Here is a 21,263-nt window from a genome sequence, read left to right on the forward strand (position 1 = left end):
TAAGGACTGATATAATCTTGATATATTAGTTATAGAATAAGGACTGATATAATACTTGATATATTAGTTATAGAATAAGGACTGATATAATACTTGATATATTAGTTATAGAATAAGGACTGATATAATCTTGATATATTAGTTATAGAATAAGGACTGATATAATACTTGATATATTAGTTATAGAATAAGGACTGATATAATACTTGATATATTAGTTATAGAATAAGGACTGATATAATACTTGATATATTAGTTATAGAATAAGGACTGATATAATACTTGATATATTAGTTATAGAATAAGGACTGATATAATACTTGATATATTAGTTATAGAATAAGGACTGATATAATACTTGATATATTAGTTATAGAATAAGGACTGATATAATACTTGATATATTAGTTATAGAATAAGGACTGATATAATACTTGATATATTAGTTATAGAATAAGGACTGATATAATACTTGATATATTAGTTATAGAATAAGGACTGATATAATCTTGATATATTAGTTATAGAATAAGGACTGATATAATACTTGATATATTAGTTATAGAATAAGGACTGATATAATACTTGATATATTAGTTATAGAATAAGGACTGATATAATCTTGATATATTAGTTATAGAATAAGGACTGATATAATACTTGATATATTAGTTATAGAATAAGGACTGATATAATACTTGATATATTAGTTATAGAATAAGGACTGATATAATACTTGATATATTAGTTATAGAATAAGGACTGATATAATACTTGATATATTAGTTATAGAATAAGGACTGATATAATACTTGATATATTAGTTATAGAATAAGGACTGATATAATACTTGATATATTAGTTATAGAATAAGGACTGATATAATACTTGATATATTAGTTATAGAATAAGGACTGATATAATACTTGATATATTAGTTATAGAATAAGGACTGATATAATACTTGATATATTAGTTATAGAATAAGGACTGATATAATACTTGATATATTAGTTATAGAATAAGGACTGATATAATACTTGATATATTAGTTATAGAATAAGGACTGATATAATACTTGATATATTAGTTATAGAATAAGGACTGATATAATACTAGATATATTAGTTATAAATAGTGCATGGTTAAGGACATGCATGACGTTTCGGAATAACATCATTTTCCCCCGTGACATTTCAGGTAGATATATTACAATGTCTGTTTTAGAATTTGCGTATTTTGATAGTTCCTGGTTGATGTAAGTAAAAATGTAAACCGTTGTATATTAAAGAAGTTTCTATATATATGGACATTACTAAATTATTGTAGCAAAGAAGGATATTAATCGATGGGAGATGGAGCCAGTAAACGTTACATTTCTAGTTAGGTGATCTAACCACTGAGCTTAACCAGGCCGATATACCACGTATAGTAATATTACTACGCTAATGATTTAAACCTATCTCAGAAATCGTGCAAGAACTCTTCATATCGAGGAGATGGAAAAATAGTTTTTAAAAACAAATGGCTGAAAGGACCATATGTCCTTCAAAGTATCACACCGGTAATTGTTCAATCAAAGTGGACCTAGCAACATATCACATCCATAACTGTTCAATCAAAGTGGACCTAGCAAGGTATCACACCGGTAATTGTCCGATCAATGTGAATTTAGCAAGATATCACACCGATAATTAAGTGAACTTAGTCTATTGTAGTTCCATTATTTAAAATAATGGTTGGTTTATTTTTGGTTTGGTTTTGATTTTTTCATGCGCGATTTTTCTCATTTTCCCATATCTTTTTCTCTTAAAGGACACATGACACAAAAAATTATTTATCTGCAATCATTGTCTTTATAATCCTTAAGTCAGATTCTCACACTGAATCTGTTAAACACGCATCCATTTCACAGCTAAAGCTGTAACACTGTACTGATAAGCAGCCTGACCTCAATATGCATATTCTAAACCCCAGAGATCGGAAACAGTCGGGGTGACGTCAGAGATGAGCTACAGCACAGAGATGCTATATGCTTCTACAGAAGAGATACTATAAATCTTTCTTATCACTGATCAAAGACAAACAGTTTCCCTAATTACCAGTAATGGGTTAAATGCTGTCATAAACACAGAACATGCACAGTCATATTTCTTTGCATCTAAAGAGTTATTCATATAGTTTGTAAGGATGCCGTATTGTGCTGTTTATAATTGTTCAACCTCTTCAAAAGTGGACAAAAATGTGTCGTTTTTTCGCTTCCCCAAAGATGCAGGTCTTCAAAAAGCATGGGTACATTACTGTCATAGAAGAGACCTTACATTAACCAAATACAGTATAATATGTGAGAAACACTTTACGCCAGATCAGTATTCTCGTTATCCACCCCGGTTAACTGAATTAGGTTATCATAATGCTCGTGCTCAGTTAAAAGATGATGCTGTACCCGATGCTGAGTGGCCTATCCAAGGTGAATGTTCAACTTCATCAAATACTGAGAGAAAAAAAACCCATCTGGGTATGGTGCATATAGAAAGCGACAAATACTTCAGGTAAAAAAAAACTAATTTTTTTTTTACAATATGATTACATATGTGCTGCAAGTTAACTGCTTTTTACTATTCGTATTTTGTATCAGGATTCAAATTCAAATTTGGAGAGGGGGTGCAATTTGCTAGAGAAAATTGTTACCAAAAGAAAACAAAGATCATTTTTTATAATTCCTGTCTTATGGGTAAACGGGATTTTTAAAAAGTCACAGGGGAAAAAAATCACAATCTGGGTAGGAAAAAAAGTCACAGGAAAGTAAGTCACAGGAAAAAAAGTCACAATATGTATAAAGAGTGTCTATGACCACACCTAGCAAAATTCCCTGATTAGGAAATTTGTGTAATGTATAGAAATAATCAATTTGTTTATACCCAGGAACTATTTGACGTTGGTAGTTGATGCTATTTTACATGGTGCACTTGGGCTGTTTACACACATATTTTTACATTCACTATGTGTATTCTGATTAATAATTATTATATATTAAAATCCATAGCTTCTCATTTGCAACTATGAAGAGCCATTTTGTTTGTATCTAGTTAGATCTGGTTTTTAGAGTCGTCTGTCCGCGTGTGAATATAATTATACATTCCACGAACTCCACGACCTATTTTGCGGCATTGTTGAAATTGTTGGAAAACAAGTTTCTGATTTATATTTTACCGTTTTGAATTTAGAATGAAAAATTCGATACGCAAGAGCTTGTTCTGCTTATGATCAGTTTTTAAATCGAAGCAGGCTACTGACAAACAAGTTAATGATGTAGGGGGTCCAATAGTCTTGTTTAAAGTCAGCATTTCGCAAATTATATGGTCGTTATGACGATCTAGTTTGCCAATACAACCTATCATTGGGTCAAATACTGTCTGACGTGTTTCATACCGATTGTTAGGCCGTTCTTGACACACTGATTTTTTTTACTATGGATAACTCTGTTTACCTGATCAAGATATAGGGCTCACGGCGGGTGTGACCGGTCGACAGGGGATGCTTACTCCTCCCAGGCACCTGATCCCACCTCTAGTATATCCAGGGGTCCGTGTTTACCCAGCTATCTATTTTGTATTGCTTATAGGAGTTATGAGATTGATCACTGTTCGCTATTTTCACCTTTCATAACGCTTACCTACATCATATGATGTTTTATTTTATGAGTTTAGAGTTTGTCCTTGATGGATATCATTACCAAATACGGAGACAAGTCAAGGTCAGGTGATTTTCATCTGTAACGTTTAAATTATATACCGGTCAATGATATCTATATTTCATGCGCTTGAAAATATAATTAATTATATATATATATATATATATATATATATATATATATATATATATGTAATGCATGTAATGCTGCTAGGAGATTTAGGTTCTGCAGGTCGTGAGTTCAACCCCGGGTTTGCGACTTTCATATTCCATTTAACAAACCAAAGGAAGCATTTCATTATCTAAGTGAAAAACACGTGGATGTGAGGACAGTCTTGAAAAATTAGAACATGCCGTGTAGGATGTTGTTCTTCCGGTGTCGGCAGACGAAACAGGTAACATAGAACATCTCCAACTGCGTTATTTGGTATCAATTTAACAAACATTTATGGCTGTCTGTCTACCACAAGGATATAGAACAACTCCTCCATAAAAATTTATTTAGATTATAAATGACAAAAACGAACAAAATAACATGTGATTGCGTCTTGATTCCACAGTCCTCACCAACCCGAATGGGGTTTAAAACAAATTAAGACAGGGGCACCGCTAAGCGGAGCATCCCCTCGCGGCAGGAAATAGCATGAACATATGCATGCATTATCAAGGCATAACTGAGGCCCAATTTCTTTGGAACCACACACAGCCGGTTTAGACAGATTATACTGTATAGCTATTTATTATTGATTAAAATTCAGATACCTATATTATCATTTGGTGGGGGGGGGGGCATAATTAACATGGCATTTTTAATAAACATATCAAGGTGCATATCATTTGGGGAGGGGGGATATGTGATTGTGCAGTTTCCCTTATTCTTCCCATTCTATATATTCATATATAGGTTTTTGTTAAATATATATAGCTATTTATTATTGTTTAAAATTCAAATACCTCTAACATCATTAGGTGGTGGTGGGGGGGGGGGGGGATAATCAATATGGCATTTTTAATAAACCTATCAAGGTGCATATTATCTTGCGGGGGGGGGGGGGGAGGAGGGCATATACATACGTGATTGGGCAGTTTCCCTTATTCCTAGCAGAAACATATCACGTATGCACTAAATTTCAGTAATTTACGTACCTGAATATACCTCACAGTTGTATGCAGAATGCATGAACTCAGAAAATTCCCACGGAAACAATATTTTTTCGTTATGTAAAAAGACAATATACCGGTGTTGACAGGTCGACAAAGCTTGTGAAAAATCTGTATAGCTTTCAAGAATTACGTACGCCTCAAGAATTAATTCTGTAAACAGACACGTGTGGTAATCTGAATTAATTCTGTATTGTAAACACGTAGGGTAATCTGGTAATGAAACCGCGACGTTCATCAAATTATTTTATTTATACAATGTCAGAGATAGCGCTTTTAATTCCTACAGACTGTCTTTGCGCATGCTAACGTGCACTAGGCCTAATATGACAATGCACAAATACAAACTTACCTGCAGCAGACGTAAGCTGTCTCGTTTTCTTTAAACTGGTTCCCTGTTAATTGGTGCAACCGAAGCGACCAGAATCGTAACTTGACAGGGTACCAGTTTGAATTAACCGGAAGTTAGTCTTGTCAACTCGTACATAAAATTTCACGGTTTTTAGGTAGTAAAGACGCGATATTTTAAGAAATATTTCATCGATTAACTTGGAAATGAATAGGGTTCGTCTTTTTACAATGCCACATATGTATGCGAAGGCTGAGAATCGTTAGTGCAAATGTTCTCTTTAAATCTTGCCCACAAGCTGTAATGGACACACACACACACACAAACACACACACGGACACACGCACAGTAGCGATGCTATATCCCCTCCGCAACTAGTTGCGCGAGGGGATAATAACGTTCATTTTATCTATGTCACCAAGGTTACGTATCCGGAAAAGATCTCAAACGGAAAAAATAGTTTCCCACAATTTTTTTGTAAAGTCATGAAAACATATATGTAGTACATTTGCAATGAAAATTGTACAAGGAAATGTGAAACTAATCTATTCTGGCATCTGTCTGATATCCGTAAACATTTTTTAATGTTGAAAACACAACTGCGATATTCACCTGATTTCAGTGAAACTATGCAGAGCAATGTATAGATATTCAATTTGGACGAACCAAATGGCCGTTGTTTCTAAATGTAGATTTCGATTAATCTTTCAAGGCCATTCTTCCGTCCGCCAGTAATCAAAAGCTACATAGAGATGCCTGATTCTGTGTATCGATATTCATATCAGTTTAATTCTTGAGAATGACGAAGACAAATTAGATCACACATGATAAATCTCAATTAGCTGCGATAACGCTACATTACGTAGCCCCCGTTCTTCATCATTCTGCATGTTTGCTATACTCAGGAAATCCAAACTGTCATCATTTGCTTTTAGATTATTTCTATTGGTATGTGGGACTCTAAATCCCCCACAATGGAACAAATTATCAATTATATTTTCAAAGCGCCCAAAAATCGAACTAATTCTCCATTTGTTATTCTTTTTCGATGTCAATGGAACAACACCGCCATGTTTACCTATTTTATTTTTGGAGAGCCAAGCAGAAATAGGGAGCAGATCCAGATTTAATCATTAAGATTGATTGATTGATTGAATATTGTTTAACGTCCCTCTCGTCTTATTTGTATATATTTGTAAATCTTTTGTATTTATAACCGATGAGCTGTATAGCTTAAGGAAATAAAGAATCTGAATCTGAGAATATTTCACTCATATGGAGACGTCACCACTGCAGGTGAAGGGCTGCAAAATTTAGGCCTATGCTCGGCGCTTATGGCCTTTGAGCAGGGAGAGATCTTTATCGTGCCACACCTGCTGTGACATGGGACCTCGGTTTTTACGGTCTCATCCGAAGGACCGCTCCATTTAGTCGCCTTCTACGACAAGCAAGGGGTACTGAGGACCTATTCTAATCCGGATCCCCACGGAATTAATCCTTAAGAATAATGCAATCATTAAGAATAATGCAATAAGGGACGGATAAATTTTGAACAAAAATTAATTAAGATTTTATGATAAATCAACAACTGTGAACATCCACAGGGATTTCAACAGTCTCGATTGAAGTCAGCATTTCGCAAATTCTATGGTCGTTATAACGATCTAGTTCGTCAATACAACCTCGCATTGGGTCAAATGCTGTCTGATGTGTTTCATACCGATTGTTGAGCCGTTCTTGGCACACTGATTTGACTGCGGATAACTCCGTTTACCTGATCAGGATATGGGGCTCACGGCGGGTGTGACCGGTCAACAGGGGATGCTTACTCCTCCTAGGCACCTGATCCCACCTCTGGTGTGTCCAGGGGTCCGTGTTTGTCCAACTATCTATTTTGTATTGCTTGTAGGAGTTATGAGATTGATCACTGTTCGTTATCTTCACCTTGCATCCACCTGTTGTAAATATTTTCGCATTTAAAGATGGATTTTGGACGCTTTGAGATGTGATATTTTTACCCAGTGACTATATAATAATGATAACCATATCATATTTATGAAATTTCCTGGATGAAAAGTGAAGATGACAAACAGTAAACCTTCTCATAAATCATGTAAAGAATACAGAATTAAGAGTAGGGCAAACATGGACCCCTTGATATGATCAGGTGCCTAGGGGGAGTAAGCATTTCCCATTGACTGGGCACACCCGCCGTGAGCTCCCTACCTCAATCGGAACTCCTCGAATGTCTCGCGCACTCGACAGTGCGCGAGACATTCGAGGAGTTCCGATTGCCCCCTACCTTGATCAGGTAAATAGAATAATCCAGAATATCTGTTGATGGACATAAAACTGGGTGTTGCGGTTCTTGGTTCTTGGTTTGGTCAAGGTTAGTTTAAGGTCACAATCTTTTCACATAATGAATGGTAACTGGACAGACGGGCAAGAAATTTTAAGTTCAAAGGGGGCATAACTCCCAGAAAACTTATTGAATCAGAAATCCTGGCAATATCAACTACAAAGTTTCACGAAATGCTGTTGAGCGGTCTCAGAGGAATTGCTCTGACAAGAAAAGGACTGGCATACTGACGGACGGGTCAAAATCATTATACCGTCCGCAACTTCGTGCGTGGGTTATGATTATAAAATGTGTAGTGTCACTGTAACTTGCACGTGTGTATTTATTTGTAAGTCAGTCTATTTCATTATCCTGAACAAATGAGCAAAATTTGCATGTTTCGTCATTCCATTGTCGCTTTATTGTACTGCTACATTTGAATTCACGATTTAACATTACTTTAGCGTGGACGTCTCCACCTACTAACCTATAGGTTAAAATATTGGGTCACAAAATGGAGGCCGTAAATGTATTCCGTTTTATGTAACGATAAATGTTGGATAACGGCTTATAGCCCACATCCTAACCTTGCGGCCAATACCAGAAATGCATATCTAGGGACGTTCTAATTAATCATAACACCAATTTTTATGGTCGATAAATCTTGATAATGCAGGAGTTATTGCGATTTGTCGAAAATTTACGGAGGGTTAGAAAGTCCGGCAGATGAAATGTCTGCTGCCCTGAACTTACATTGAAATACGAGGCTTTCATACCGCTAATTACTAGCCGTGTGTTTAGAATATAACATTGCTGATTGACATAATCTCATTTGTACAGTGATACCAGTATGATTAAAGGCTACTGCCTGCGCCTGTCTAGTTAGTCGGCAACAGCTGATTTTGGAAAACTCTGATGCCTCTGGTCAATATCACTTACGTTCAGATTAAATGTTGTCTTGGATTCTTCTTGAATACATGTAACTGTGATTCTTTTCATACCTGTCATAGAAAATGTATAATGAGCTGTTTAATATGTGTGATTAAACCTGCCAACAAGGAAGTGTAGTTACCCGTGAATATTACTGGGATTTTTTTTAATGCCTGCCAGAGAAAATGTCTAATGAGCTAGATGACACGTGTAACTCACTAACTAAACATTTAAACTAGGAAGTATATATCAAAATCTTTAATTCTAAACGATGGTTGAATCGCTGAACTTCTAAATGCCCGAGCTGAAGAAGTGTAACATTTGATTAAATTTTGTGAAATTTATGAGAAAAAAATTCTCCGATATGAAAGAATTATATGTCAACATATCTCCCATTGTTTCCATATAAACAAAAGAAACTTTTATATACGTATGTTTAAGGTAGTTCCACCCTCATGGGACATATCAAAATTAATGGTTAATTTAATCAATAACCGAAGAAAGTGTACATGTTGCCAGATTTTTAAAGATGTCAGACATACAAAAATCAACATCAGAAAATCGCACATTTTCATTAAATAGCATGAAATAAATACACAAAAACTGGTTAAAATGACAAAATTAGAATCTTAATAGTTTTAAAAAACTGCTGCTTTAAAATACATATGAATTAATTGTGGACATCAAGGATATCATTGTATAATAGCCAGTGGGGATCCGGGTTAGAATAGGTCCTCAGTATCCCTTGCATGTCGAAGAGCCGACTAAATGGAGTGGTCCTTCAGATGAGACCGCAAAAACCGAGGTTCCGTGTCACAGCAGGTGTGACACGATAAAGATCCCTCCCTGCTCAAAGGCCGTAAGCACGGATCATAGGCCTAAATTTTGCAGCCCTTCACCGGCAATGGTGACGTCTCCATATGAGTGAAAAAATCTCGAGTGAGACGTTAAACAATTTACATGTACAACCAATCAATCATCATTGTGTAATAAACATGCAATAGAGAAATACCAGCATAGGAGTTATTGCCCTTGACAACATGTTTGTAATATACTAAATTAATTATTTATAGAAAATATAAACCTTTTTCAATATCAAATTGTTAACCAGATTTTTTATAATACCCAGTGAATACAATTCCTCCTAAATATATATTTCTATCATGCACAAATTTTAATGAAGTAAAGATTTTGCAAAAACCTATGGCGTCACAGAGGACTTTACACCCAAAGTCAATAAAAGCTTGCAATTGAGAGTTTCAAAATCATGGTTTATCGACCATTCAAAATATATATGGTAACATGCGTTTATTAATGGTAAATATCTGTTGAACACTCACCTCAAATTGTTTCAAGTTAAGTATGACAGATTTGTTTTTACAGTAGGTGAAAGTATGGTATATTTTTCGAGATTTTTCTCACATGTAACCTTCGTTACTGAGTCCTTGACATGATAATATGTAAGATAAACATTAATTTTCCATGTATTATTCCATAACTTGTATTGGAATTGACTGAGCATATATTTTTCTAATTTTGCGAAAGACAATAAATACAGGTTTTCAAAGAAAATATTTAATCAACACAACAAGAAATTATCTGCTGTAAAAGTCAGCAATAAGATTTTAAGAGCGCAAAATAAACGACTAGATATCACTTTCAATATCTTTGAAATGGCAGAAAATAAAATTGATTAACAAATATTTTCGAACAGTTCAATATGTATGAAACATGAAAACAAAAGACTAGCAATAGATATAGAACGATAGCTTTTTTGTATGTAAATGAAGTAGCGCTATAATTATGTAACGTATGTTTCAACACTTACACAATAGTAAATCCATGAAAATATTAAGCCAAAACGATGTCATCATCAGTTATTCTTTACGATTGATGTTGCAAAATCATAACGACATCACTTAATTAAATGGAAATAACAATTTTAATAGAAATATAACGTAGACAAGCAAAAAAAATTTACCAAATGTGTCTTTTCTTCTGAATTTGTTAATTTGCAATAAATATGCGATTAAAACAAAAGTAAAAGATTGATGTTTCGCTAAATAAATGCTCATGATTCTTATAGAAATAACAGGCACATATTTTGAAACCTGTATTGCTCTTTGTTATAATAAACAATGAAAGTAACGTATGTTTCTTATTTTTCCTTTCATTACTATAAACACATCATTTCTATTTTTAAAAAAAATGGAAAGAAACATTTACCCATTTCTAACAACCTGTTTACAATAATAATATAAAGAAAATGTTTAATTTCCCAACATTTTGATTAAATGTATACCGAATCTTATGTTTTTGTTGCTTATTTTGGAATACCTTTCCATAGAAACTGTCAGTATAATCCACCACGCGGTGTTATGAATGAATATTTAACGTGAACCTTTTAAAAGACATAGATGTCCCCTATTGATTTTGAACGGTTAAACTACTCTGGATATACGCTATTGTCCGTTGAGAAGTCTTTCCTTGATAGACACAAACTTGAAACACTGGTGCCCCCTTATGAATAGATGACCCCCATTGGATTTCAAGTCACAAGGTCAAAGGTCATACAAAATTATTCAAATGACCAGTTGCTTATAAGTATTTTGAGAGACAAAACTTACATGTATCATTATGGTAGCCTTTGACCGGTAGTTATACCTTTATTTTCACTGTCTATACAGACATTCTACCTTTTCAGTATTGCCACAAGGGGAACATATAATTTTATTTCTAAAACATTTTTTCATGGTTCTTATGTTTTAATACATTTTTTTCATGATAGTTATTCTGTACTTCTGCTCTCACAAGCGCCATTTCTGAAAAAATAAATAAAAAATTAAAAACAAGTAGAATAATATTACGTAACGGAATTTCTGGTAACATACGTTACACTCAGATAAAATATTTTTTAATGATTTCTCTATAAGATTGCATAGAACAACCATCAGAGATTAATCCCTTCATTTCTAAGATATATTATGAAAAGATGCTGAATTCTAGCAAATTGATAAATGTAGAGTTGCATAGTTACATGTATCATAAATAGGACAGTAGCAGAGAAAAACATGGCCTGTATTTCTTGCAGAGGATATCTGTATATGCTAGTGAATACGGGAACAATAACACATTTGTTTCTTCATAACATAGTTGATATTCAACAAACATATCATTAATTATGATATTTTGTCAATATGTAGTTCAATATTTGATATCTAATCAAGCATTTCATTAAGTAACATACGTTACTTTGAGTAACGTATATTACCAGCGTTCTACTCAACGTAATTCTTACACCAGAGGAATTTCGAGATATTTGGAATACGATATACATTCTTTGATATCAGAAGAACAAATTCAGCAGACCAAAACATTCCATCTGCTTAATCAATATTGTACATATATCAAACATTGCAGTTGTTGTAACAATACTTACCGTAAGAGAAAATTAATCCTAATTCCCAAAGTTTAACACGTATTGACTTTCAAACTAAAATGTTCATAGTAGACGTTCATGTCGTATACCACATCATGCAGGCAGAGAGCAAAAATACGCGGGGAATTGTTAGATCATTCCCTTTAATTAATTTCTCGGTAACGAATGTTACATCTTGACACGTTTGTCAAATTTCATACCAACCAATGACTTCTACAAAAGAAATGTTTATATTTTCATTCTCTGTACACTACGAGATTTTCATAAAAGGGGTAACATTTGCTCTGCAAATACGTTTTCATAAAAAGGTTATTGTATCGTATGTTACATTTCTGAAATCGAAATGCAAAATTTTGAGAATAATGATAACTTCTTCTCAATGCCACATCCAAATATCGCTTGATGAATATTTTCCCAAAGTTTTTGAATATTTTAGCGCCAAAATAGATCAAAAACATAAAGATAATACGAAATCTTTGTCCATACAATGGGTGTTTAATTGACCCTATGATCACATAATATAATCTGGCGACATGGAGTAATATATACACCACTGCTTAAAATCATACGCAAAAGGTGTTAAACTTTTATTGAATGAAAATTTAGGAAATACAAATGATATTAACGCAAAGAAAATTAAAAAAAACACGCTCTCAGATTTTTATATTTGCTTGTTCAATTTTTAAAAAAAATTGAGTCGGCGACAGTCACGTATGTTACAAAATTAGGGTATCTACGCTTCCTACCAAGTTTATAAGTAAAGGGGAAATAAAAAGTATACCATGCCTAGGGAGGCTATGGGTCCATGAATGTATAGCACACACAATATATGATTTGATATAGCTTATTTTCTAATAAAGTGCAGGCGACATCGATTGCACGCTTTTATTGACTTTGAGTGTTTAAATAACAGGCAACAACACGTTTCCTAAATATATGCGAGAAATTTATTATCGCGCAATTTCGGGAGAAACGTACTAACTCGCTTTAATTTTCATATTGCTAAATAGCATATAAAAACTATTGATCAAGACACTACTCGTGGATTCGCGTTCTCACGATTTGACGTCTTCGAGTCATTTCGCGATATTTAAGTACTCGCGTAAAATAAGGAATCTGTTTCCGCCATTTAAGTAATAATCAGCAAACATGACTTCGGTACATGTAGCTAATGGTCCCCATCACAGTCAAGTACGGGGGGAAAGTATAGTGTTTTAAAGTAAGATTTGCCTCGGAATGTGTTTACTTACAGATTTACATTAGTTCAAGACAAATAGGAAATCATTCAACAGCCATTTCTGTCCTCAAACCAAATATCTTAAAAAGTTCTGTGCATTAAAAGCCCTCGGTAGAGCTTTCAGGATGTTATTTTTCTGACCTGAATGGTATTAAATACTGTGGAGTGCGAGGAATGCTGTGTTTGCACTCTAGCAATGCTATTTGTTGAAAGTTTGTATTTGCATCTTTTTTATATTCTAAATCGGTTATAATTGGTTTGCATAATGAAATTTCTATTTTTCCTGAGTAGAGGTAGATTAATTAAATCTTTTCTCAGTATATTGTTTGGTTTGGAAGATGTCTCATTGAGAGTAGACGTTAGGGTGGTTAAACAGAACACAAAACATGGAAAGAAATGAGTGAATTTTAACTTGAAAAGGGAGGGAAATGGACATGAAATCAACATATGAAATATAGCATGTGCGTGTGACTTGTAAATGCTTCTATAACTGCATATTTATTATAGAAATTCGATTCAGCCTGCGATTGAAAAAGGAATCTCACTGGATATCTAGAAAATGTATTTCGTATTTCAAAGTAAAGCTGCAGACAATCACCATGAGACGGGGGGTTACGTCACACAATCATCTCCAGGGAGAGCGAAACTCAATACGCGCTAGAAATATGTGATTGCATCGGTGTAATGGGGTTTTGATGGATTTACTGTATATTGCGGAAATGTAAACTTTTGATAGGACCATCGATATTGACATCGTGTAGTTGCATAGGAAATTGGATCGGTATCTAATAATGCACTTTTTCAAAATACCACCAGCCATATTTTACAATATGGGGTATTTCCTCCACAAGTTTAGCCCGCTGTGGCAAAATTGGCAATGCATATCAAAATATGGGAAATACGTTATCTTTGACCCAGTAAACCCAATAAGCGATGCCTAATATTCTAGTCCTTGTTCTTGACAGGTTGTTAAGATGCTCATCGTGGTCGTTGCTATGTTTGGAATCTGCTGGATGCCGCTGCATATCTTAAATGTCATCTTAAACTTCCGGACTGAATCATCTTGCAGAGCAGACGACACGATGGCCGCCATTTACATATCAGCACACTGGTTAGCTATGGCCAACAGCTTTGCCAACCCAATCATTTACAGCTTCACAAACTCCATATTTCGGGTAAAGAATTTCTACAGTCAAACCTTTAATATTTATACTGAATGTCATTCTAAACGGAATACTAGTATTCTATGAAAAGGTGAAGATAACAAACACTGATCAATCTCATAACTCCTATAAAGAACACCAAGTTAAATGTAAGGTAAACACGGACCCCTGGACATACCAGAGGTGGGATCAGGAGCCTAGGAGGAGTAAGCGTCCCCTGTTGACCGGTCGCATCCGCCGTGGGCCCTCTACCTTGATCAGGTAAACGGAGTACGGTTTACGATTATGACATGCAGTCTAAATTCTAATATAGAAGTTAGAAGATGTTTTATTTTAGTCACACAATGACAATATACACTGACTTCTAAGGAATGACCTTGCTATTATTTTCTTTTTTTTTCAATTTCCTTTTTCTATATTTATTTTTGGTTGCATGCAAGATTATAAATATATATGATGAACTAGAAATAATGTATTATTACATGTTCGTTATCTTCACATTAATTGTTGTAGATAGGAGTCATGTTACCTCTGTCCGTTTGCAAATCTTGTCGGATTCCTAACGTTGTAAGAATTACTGGACACGTTCTAAGAGATATTTGATTAGGTCAAAGCTTTCCCTGTTTTGACGAAGCCAAGGCGGTTTTAGACCCGCTACAAAATGAAGCAGATTGATTCTTTAAACGTGCCTGTTGAGTGGTTGCTATTTTCTTTATGAGGAGAAGTGGCGGCTGAAAACGTTGGCTTTGAGCGATAAACTATGAGCATGTTTGGATTTAATAAAACCGAGTTTTGCTGACGATGCATTTCGTTTAATGGTTCCCGATTTTGACACCATCTGTGAATACATTTTAATAACGTGATGTGAATTGTTAAAGTAATCCTCAGAAATTTAGTATGGGATAACGTGTTAAAAACATGAAGAACAAATGCACATAAGTTCCTCGAAGATCTTGATTGCCATTCAATAACTATTGTTTTTCCTATATAATTATGTAGCAATCAACGGATTGGGGTAATTTATGGAGTCATGGAGTCGTGGAGTGGAGTCAATGAATAAAATATTCATGTTTATCATGTATAAAATATACACATGTAACTCTAAGAATGTAAAAAGTTTCTTAATGAAAATCAAATATAAGTATTCAAAAAACTATATAATTTATTTATTTCAAAAACTTTGAGAAAATACATGTAACAAAACAATTTTATATATAATGAAAAAAAACCCCACCACATACTTAATGCTCTTCATTTTTATCTCAGAATTTACCCCCCCCCCCCCCCCCCAATAAATAAATACATAACTAGCCAAACAAACAAGATAAATTGAAAAAAAAAACCCATTCATGTAATGTCTTACACTGCTGTGGAGAAAGGCTAAACCTTCCCATTTTAAGCTGTCTCATGTGCTACCCAATAAAATACTAGATTTACTCCTATAATAATATTGATAGGTTATATCAATCTATAATTGATCCCAAAAAAATCCTCAGCTATTTTAATATAAACACATGAATAGGAAATGCCATTGCTAAGGCCATGCATTACACAGTGTTAAAATGTCATGAAGTGATTATCTGACATTGCAGGTCATAAATTTGACCTCATTCTTGGTGCTTATGACAGGAAAATTTTCCTCCCACCTAAGGGGATGAAGGGATTTTAACAGATGTGTGTGCAACTAAAGTAGAACAAACAGATTGAACCAAATTCCAACACACCTATTTGTACCGGATGAGGGTGTTGAGTTACATTACTCTAAAATACAGAGTTACAGTTGGGGGATAGATAAGTTATGAAGCACAGAGAATCCATGACTCCACGACTCCACTTCACTCCTCTCCACTCCATAAATTACCCCAAGCCGCAATCAACAAGTATTAACTTTTGGTTTTTCCATATTTGTAGTAATATTAATAATAACATGATCTATTTATTAATATTCATATTGTATATGTTTATATTGTTTTTCATTTTTGCAAACAGTTGCAATTAATAAATGGATCATGGTAGAATCTATATATGAAATGGATTGCATTAAAAAAAACTTGAAAAATGTCTTCGAAAACAGGTGAGAGTTAGTGGCGGATCAAAGTTTTACCATATAAGAGAGCATAGACGAAATAAATGATGTATGCACGATCTCTCTAGAGGGACCAGGGCCTTGTCCCATCGGGAAATTTAGCATCAAATAGCGAAACTAAAATATAGCAAACTGGCGAATTCTGAGCTTCATTTCGAAACGACACCAATGTTTTATATAGTCTCGCATACCGTCATCTCATAGGGTTAAACTCATATGTACCATTTCATAGGGATAAATTCATATGGGTGTCATTTCATAGGGATAAATTCATATGGGTGTCATTTCATAGGGATAAATTCATATGGGTGTCATTTCATAGGGATAAATCATATGCATGTTATTTCATAGGGATAAAAGCATGTGTGTCTTCATAGGTATAAAACTATATGTGGTTCAAATCATATGTGCCGGAGTTAAAGCACTAAGCTTAGTTGTAGCGCTCTTATGTCTCTATTCAGATTTCTGCTTTCGTTTTCGCGATTCCCGATGACCGTCATCTATAAGTTGACTTTGGAAACAAGTCTACCTATCTGCTATCATCCGACGAGATGTCAGAAAGAGAACCAGTCTAGCCTGATGTTTCACGAGGGAAATTTTAAATTTTGTCTTGCAGCCATTGCCGTTAATCAGTAACCATTTCTTCTTTTTATCAAGATTAACAAAAACATGCTAGTACAACACCGTGTTAATATTGCCAAATTAAAGCCATATTTCATGTAAATACTAGATTTCATAACTCTTTCAAAAAATAGGTTAACAAAAGCTCAAACTTCATTTGTATTCCTTTGATATAAGTTAATGTATAAATTGCCAATTCAATAGCTGCAAGCATAGCCGAAAAACGTCCGGTAAAGCCTTTACTCTGACGCACGCAAGCAAACACACACACATACAGAGAGAGAGAGAGGGGGGGGGGGGGGGCTGACCATTATACAACACCCGCCTTATTGCGGGACCTAATAAAGATAAATAAACGTGTCCAGAAAAAAAGTGGTATAGTACAGGGTTTTAATGTTTTAATGATGACACAACCTGTGTCTGTGCCTGAAGTCTGTGTGGACGAAAAAGTAAATATGCTCGTAATTGGTATTGTATATATAAATCGATTGCAATTTATTTTTTGTTATTGACTCCTAAAATTCAGTGGATAAGTGACAACTATATCCATGTGTATTGACTTCTCACAGACACTGCCTCATTAGAGAGAAGATTAAAAGATTTCTCAAGAGTCCTCGATGTCTGCTTGATTTCATTGGGATGCTGATTTATGATCCGGGTTATGCTTCTTTTACTTCCAAACATCACCAAACTATTTTTTGTGACAGTATAGCTTTTCTCAAAGGCCCAAGGTGATGCCCATTTCTTTAAAATAGATATTTATAGTCTATCGTACATTGACCCGTAGAAAAGTGTGTCGAACTCTTTATTGTTGTAACTCTCAGGAAGAGGGATGTCTGCCAATGTTACAATGCCGCTTAATGACGCAATGTTTCGTTAAGCGTGACGGATGTCCGGCGATATCAACGCTTAATGACGCATTGTTTCGTTAAGAGTTACGGATGTCTGGCGATATAGCAACGCTTAATGACTTAATGTTTCATTAAGCGTTACGGTTGTCCGGCGATAGCAAATTCAAATTAAAAATATAAATGAAAATGACCAATTCGAATGAAAACTTAATGTTTTGCTTTCAAACGAACTATTTCTTTCAATTTCTGAAGGAACATGATTAATATTTCTTAGCAGTATATTGTAAAAGAAATACTTTTTTATGACCTTGTTTCTTGTTTCTAACGATGAAAAATTTCCTATTTTCGTAATTTTCAGTCCAGAATGAATTAAAAATTGGATTTTGAATGCATCTTATGCACACAAAAAATAATAATAATATTCATTTGATTCACTTCTGAAGATAGATATTTCAAGTAAATATAGCAATATACAATCTTGGAAACCTACAATAACTTGTTGTCATAAAGAGATTTGATGCTATCAAAACAGATTTAAAAATTGCATTACACCATTTTCTTAAATTGTATACGAATTCCATTGTAATGATATTTTTTAGAATATAGCTTTCAAATCGAGACAGCCCACTGATACATGTAAATAGGTTGATTATTAAAGGGGTTTCAACAGTATCGTTTAAAGTCAGCATTTCGCAAATTTTATGGTCGTTTTAACGATCTAGTTTGCTAATACAACATATCATTGGGTCAAATGTTGTCTGACCTGTTTCATGCCCCAATTGTTAAGCCGTTCTTTATACTCTCTGATTTTGACTACGGGTTACTCCGTTTACCCGATCAAGATATAGGGTTCACGGCGGGTGTGACCGGTCGACAGGGTATGCTTACTCCTTCCAGACCCCTGATCCCCCGCCTCGGGTCCATGTTTGCCCAACTCTCTATTTTATATTCCTTATAGGAGTTATGAGATTGATCAGTGTTCGTTATCTTCACCTTTTCATTTAAAATAATTTAAACCAATGATTCTAATTACATACATCATATTTATAACAATGATCGTGAGCGCTCAAAACACGAATCGGATACCATGCACATTTCTTTTTGTGTAGTATTATTCGTCTTTCTTATCAGAAATCGATAAGTCCATTAATATGATATACAGAGCGATATACTGAGCTTTTATTGTTTTTCAATTTCGCATATTGCAACACCCCCCCCCAAAAAAAACCAATTAAGCTCCCAGACAAATAAATACCCAGTATATAAAAAAAGAAATAAATAAAACAATTCAACAACCCACCCACCCCCTAAAGAATCAAAAGCAAAACAAACTCCCCAAAGCAAACAAACAAACAAAACTCAACATTAAAACTAGAGATTCGACTTGGCTTTTTGAAGAATAAGTACAGTATATAATTTTATGTCAAGTCAAAAAGTCGCATGGGCGTCACAGAACTTAAATCGAAGAATGAAATACAATGAAACTGGGAAATTTTATCAATGGTAAAAACATAATAAATTCATTCAGTCCACTCATGCACACGAAATTCACCTTGTGTATGAGACAGTAAGACGTAGGAGTCCCAGTTAAGGTGGATTGTAGGTGAATAATTTGTTACGTGTTATTTCGCTAGAGTAACACATTTAAGCGAAACGTTTGGCGTTATTTTGCGAACGTTATGCGTTTAAACGCGAAAACTATTTCTTTACTACCAATGTGACTCTAACAGGCTTCCATAAATGAACGCAAATAGTGACGAAGTCACGGATGGAGTAGTTTTTATCAAAGGTGTATGACACACCAAAGAAAATTTTATTACGTGAAAATGTGTTGATAAGTAAATTTTATTGCGTGAAAATGTGTTGATAAGTAAATTTTATTGCATGTAAAATAAGTACGGAAAAAATAATATGGCCCCTAAACGCTTCCTTAGATAAGATTTTAAATTCTAAATTTAAGATTTACCACATATAGTTATTGATTGTAGTTACATCATTAAGTCACAAGGGATTTTTTTTAAAAACCTACACGACTAAAAACTATGAATGTCCCAGGGGAACCAGCTACGTATACATAAGAAGACAAAGAATGTGTGGCTGATCTTTATTTATGCGTTTGCTTTTCGAAATAAAGTCTTATTCCTCCTTATATTCAGCATCGCAGGAAATTTCTTTGCCGATTAACACTAGACTTGTTTCTTTGTGAAATGACATCAGGAACATTTCTTGGATTTCCCGCCAATAAAACAGGATTGGCACATTAATCTGTTACGAGTTTTTATGAGAATTAGACTACCGTTCCTGTGACACTTAAGGTCATACATCACCCTAATCCCAAGACATTTGTCAATAACTACAATTGAATATCGAGATCTCTGCGAGCCACAGTTGATAACGTTTAGTAATTAGCTGCATTTCGTCCACCAGCGTGCGTAGACCACGGTGTCCGTTTTCACAGTGTAAAAGTTCAATTGTATCGGGACACTACGAGGATTGCGTTGTCTTAATGTATAGACGCACGAAGCGATTTATTCAGATTACACATAAATCGGATGATAAGGGAAAGGAGTTAGAAATATAAATTTCTTTTTGCGCTGTTTACGGTGTTCGCAATGAAGCATCTAATGAAGTCACGAATGACCTACATCTGGGGACCTCTTCCGTGTTATTCCCGATTCCTGGAAGTAAGGTTTGGCCGCAATCAGGGTTAAGTTGGCCTTGATGTAGAGAATATGTGACATACATCAATATAATGACGTTAACGAAAGTAAGGTGTTTCCCCACTGGTAATGGCCATAACGCTAACATGTACAGTAATCTTAAGGTACAATAATTCATAGAAACAATAATTCTAAGGTACAATAATTCTCAGTTACAATAATTTTCACATACACGTTCGATAATTCTCATGTACAATAATTCTTACGTTTTTATGCGTTTGTCATGATCAATATTGTAATGTACATTCATATGGTTAATCATATAAAACTTCTGTTCGACCTGTGTTACCCGGATTTGAGTGGCGATTTTTAACTAAATAGAGGTTCGTATAATTTCTAGGTAATTTCAACTCGACGTTTCCAGATATATCGACGACGTTTTATCCATTAACAATAATCATTTTCATTCATATTCGATTCGATATATCCCGGTGAACTCGAAATAAGACACCACATAGTCCTCCACATCTGATTCGTATTTAGATATTTTATTGAAAATAATTATTAACGGCAAACTAATACCTCAACTTTATGACAAACAGAATGATTTCAGCTTCTCCATCGTCAACTTCCCATGTTTATATAGCAATATTACATTATCACCTGTATATGGTGTTTATATCTCTCAAACCATTCGATACGCAAGAGTTTGTTCTGCGTATGATCAGTTTTTAA

General features: G+C 34.4%; 1 protein-coding gene across 2 annotated transcripts in view; it reads left to right on the plus strand.

Moving 5' to 3' along the window:
- LOC125671437 (RYamide receptor-like) overlaps positions 1 to 21,263 on the plus strand; it is a 44,145-nt gene that overhangs the window by 13,981 nt on the left and 8,901 nt on the right. The window contains exon 2 of one of the 2 annotated variants that reach the window (XM_048907181.2): positions 14,113 to 14,322. The exons of the other annotated variant lie outside the window; for it this stretch is intronic. Within the exon in view, the coding sequence (XP_048763138.2) occupies positions 14,113 to 14,322 (210 nt within the window). The remainder of the gene's footprint in view (positions 1 to 14,112; positions 14,323 to 21,263) is intronic. 2 annotated transcript variants of the gene reach the window in all.

Source organism: Ostrea edulis, chromosome 4 (assembly GCF_947568905.1).
Source record: "Ostrea edulis chromosome 4, xbOstEdul1.1, whole genome shotgun sequence".
Taxonomy (NCBI): domain Eukaryota; kingdom Metazoa; phylum Mollusca; class Bivalvia; order Ostreida; family Ostreidae; genus Ostrea; species Ostrea edulis.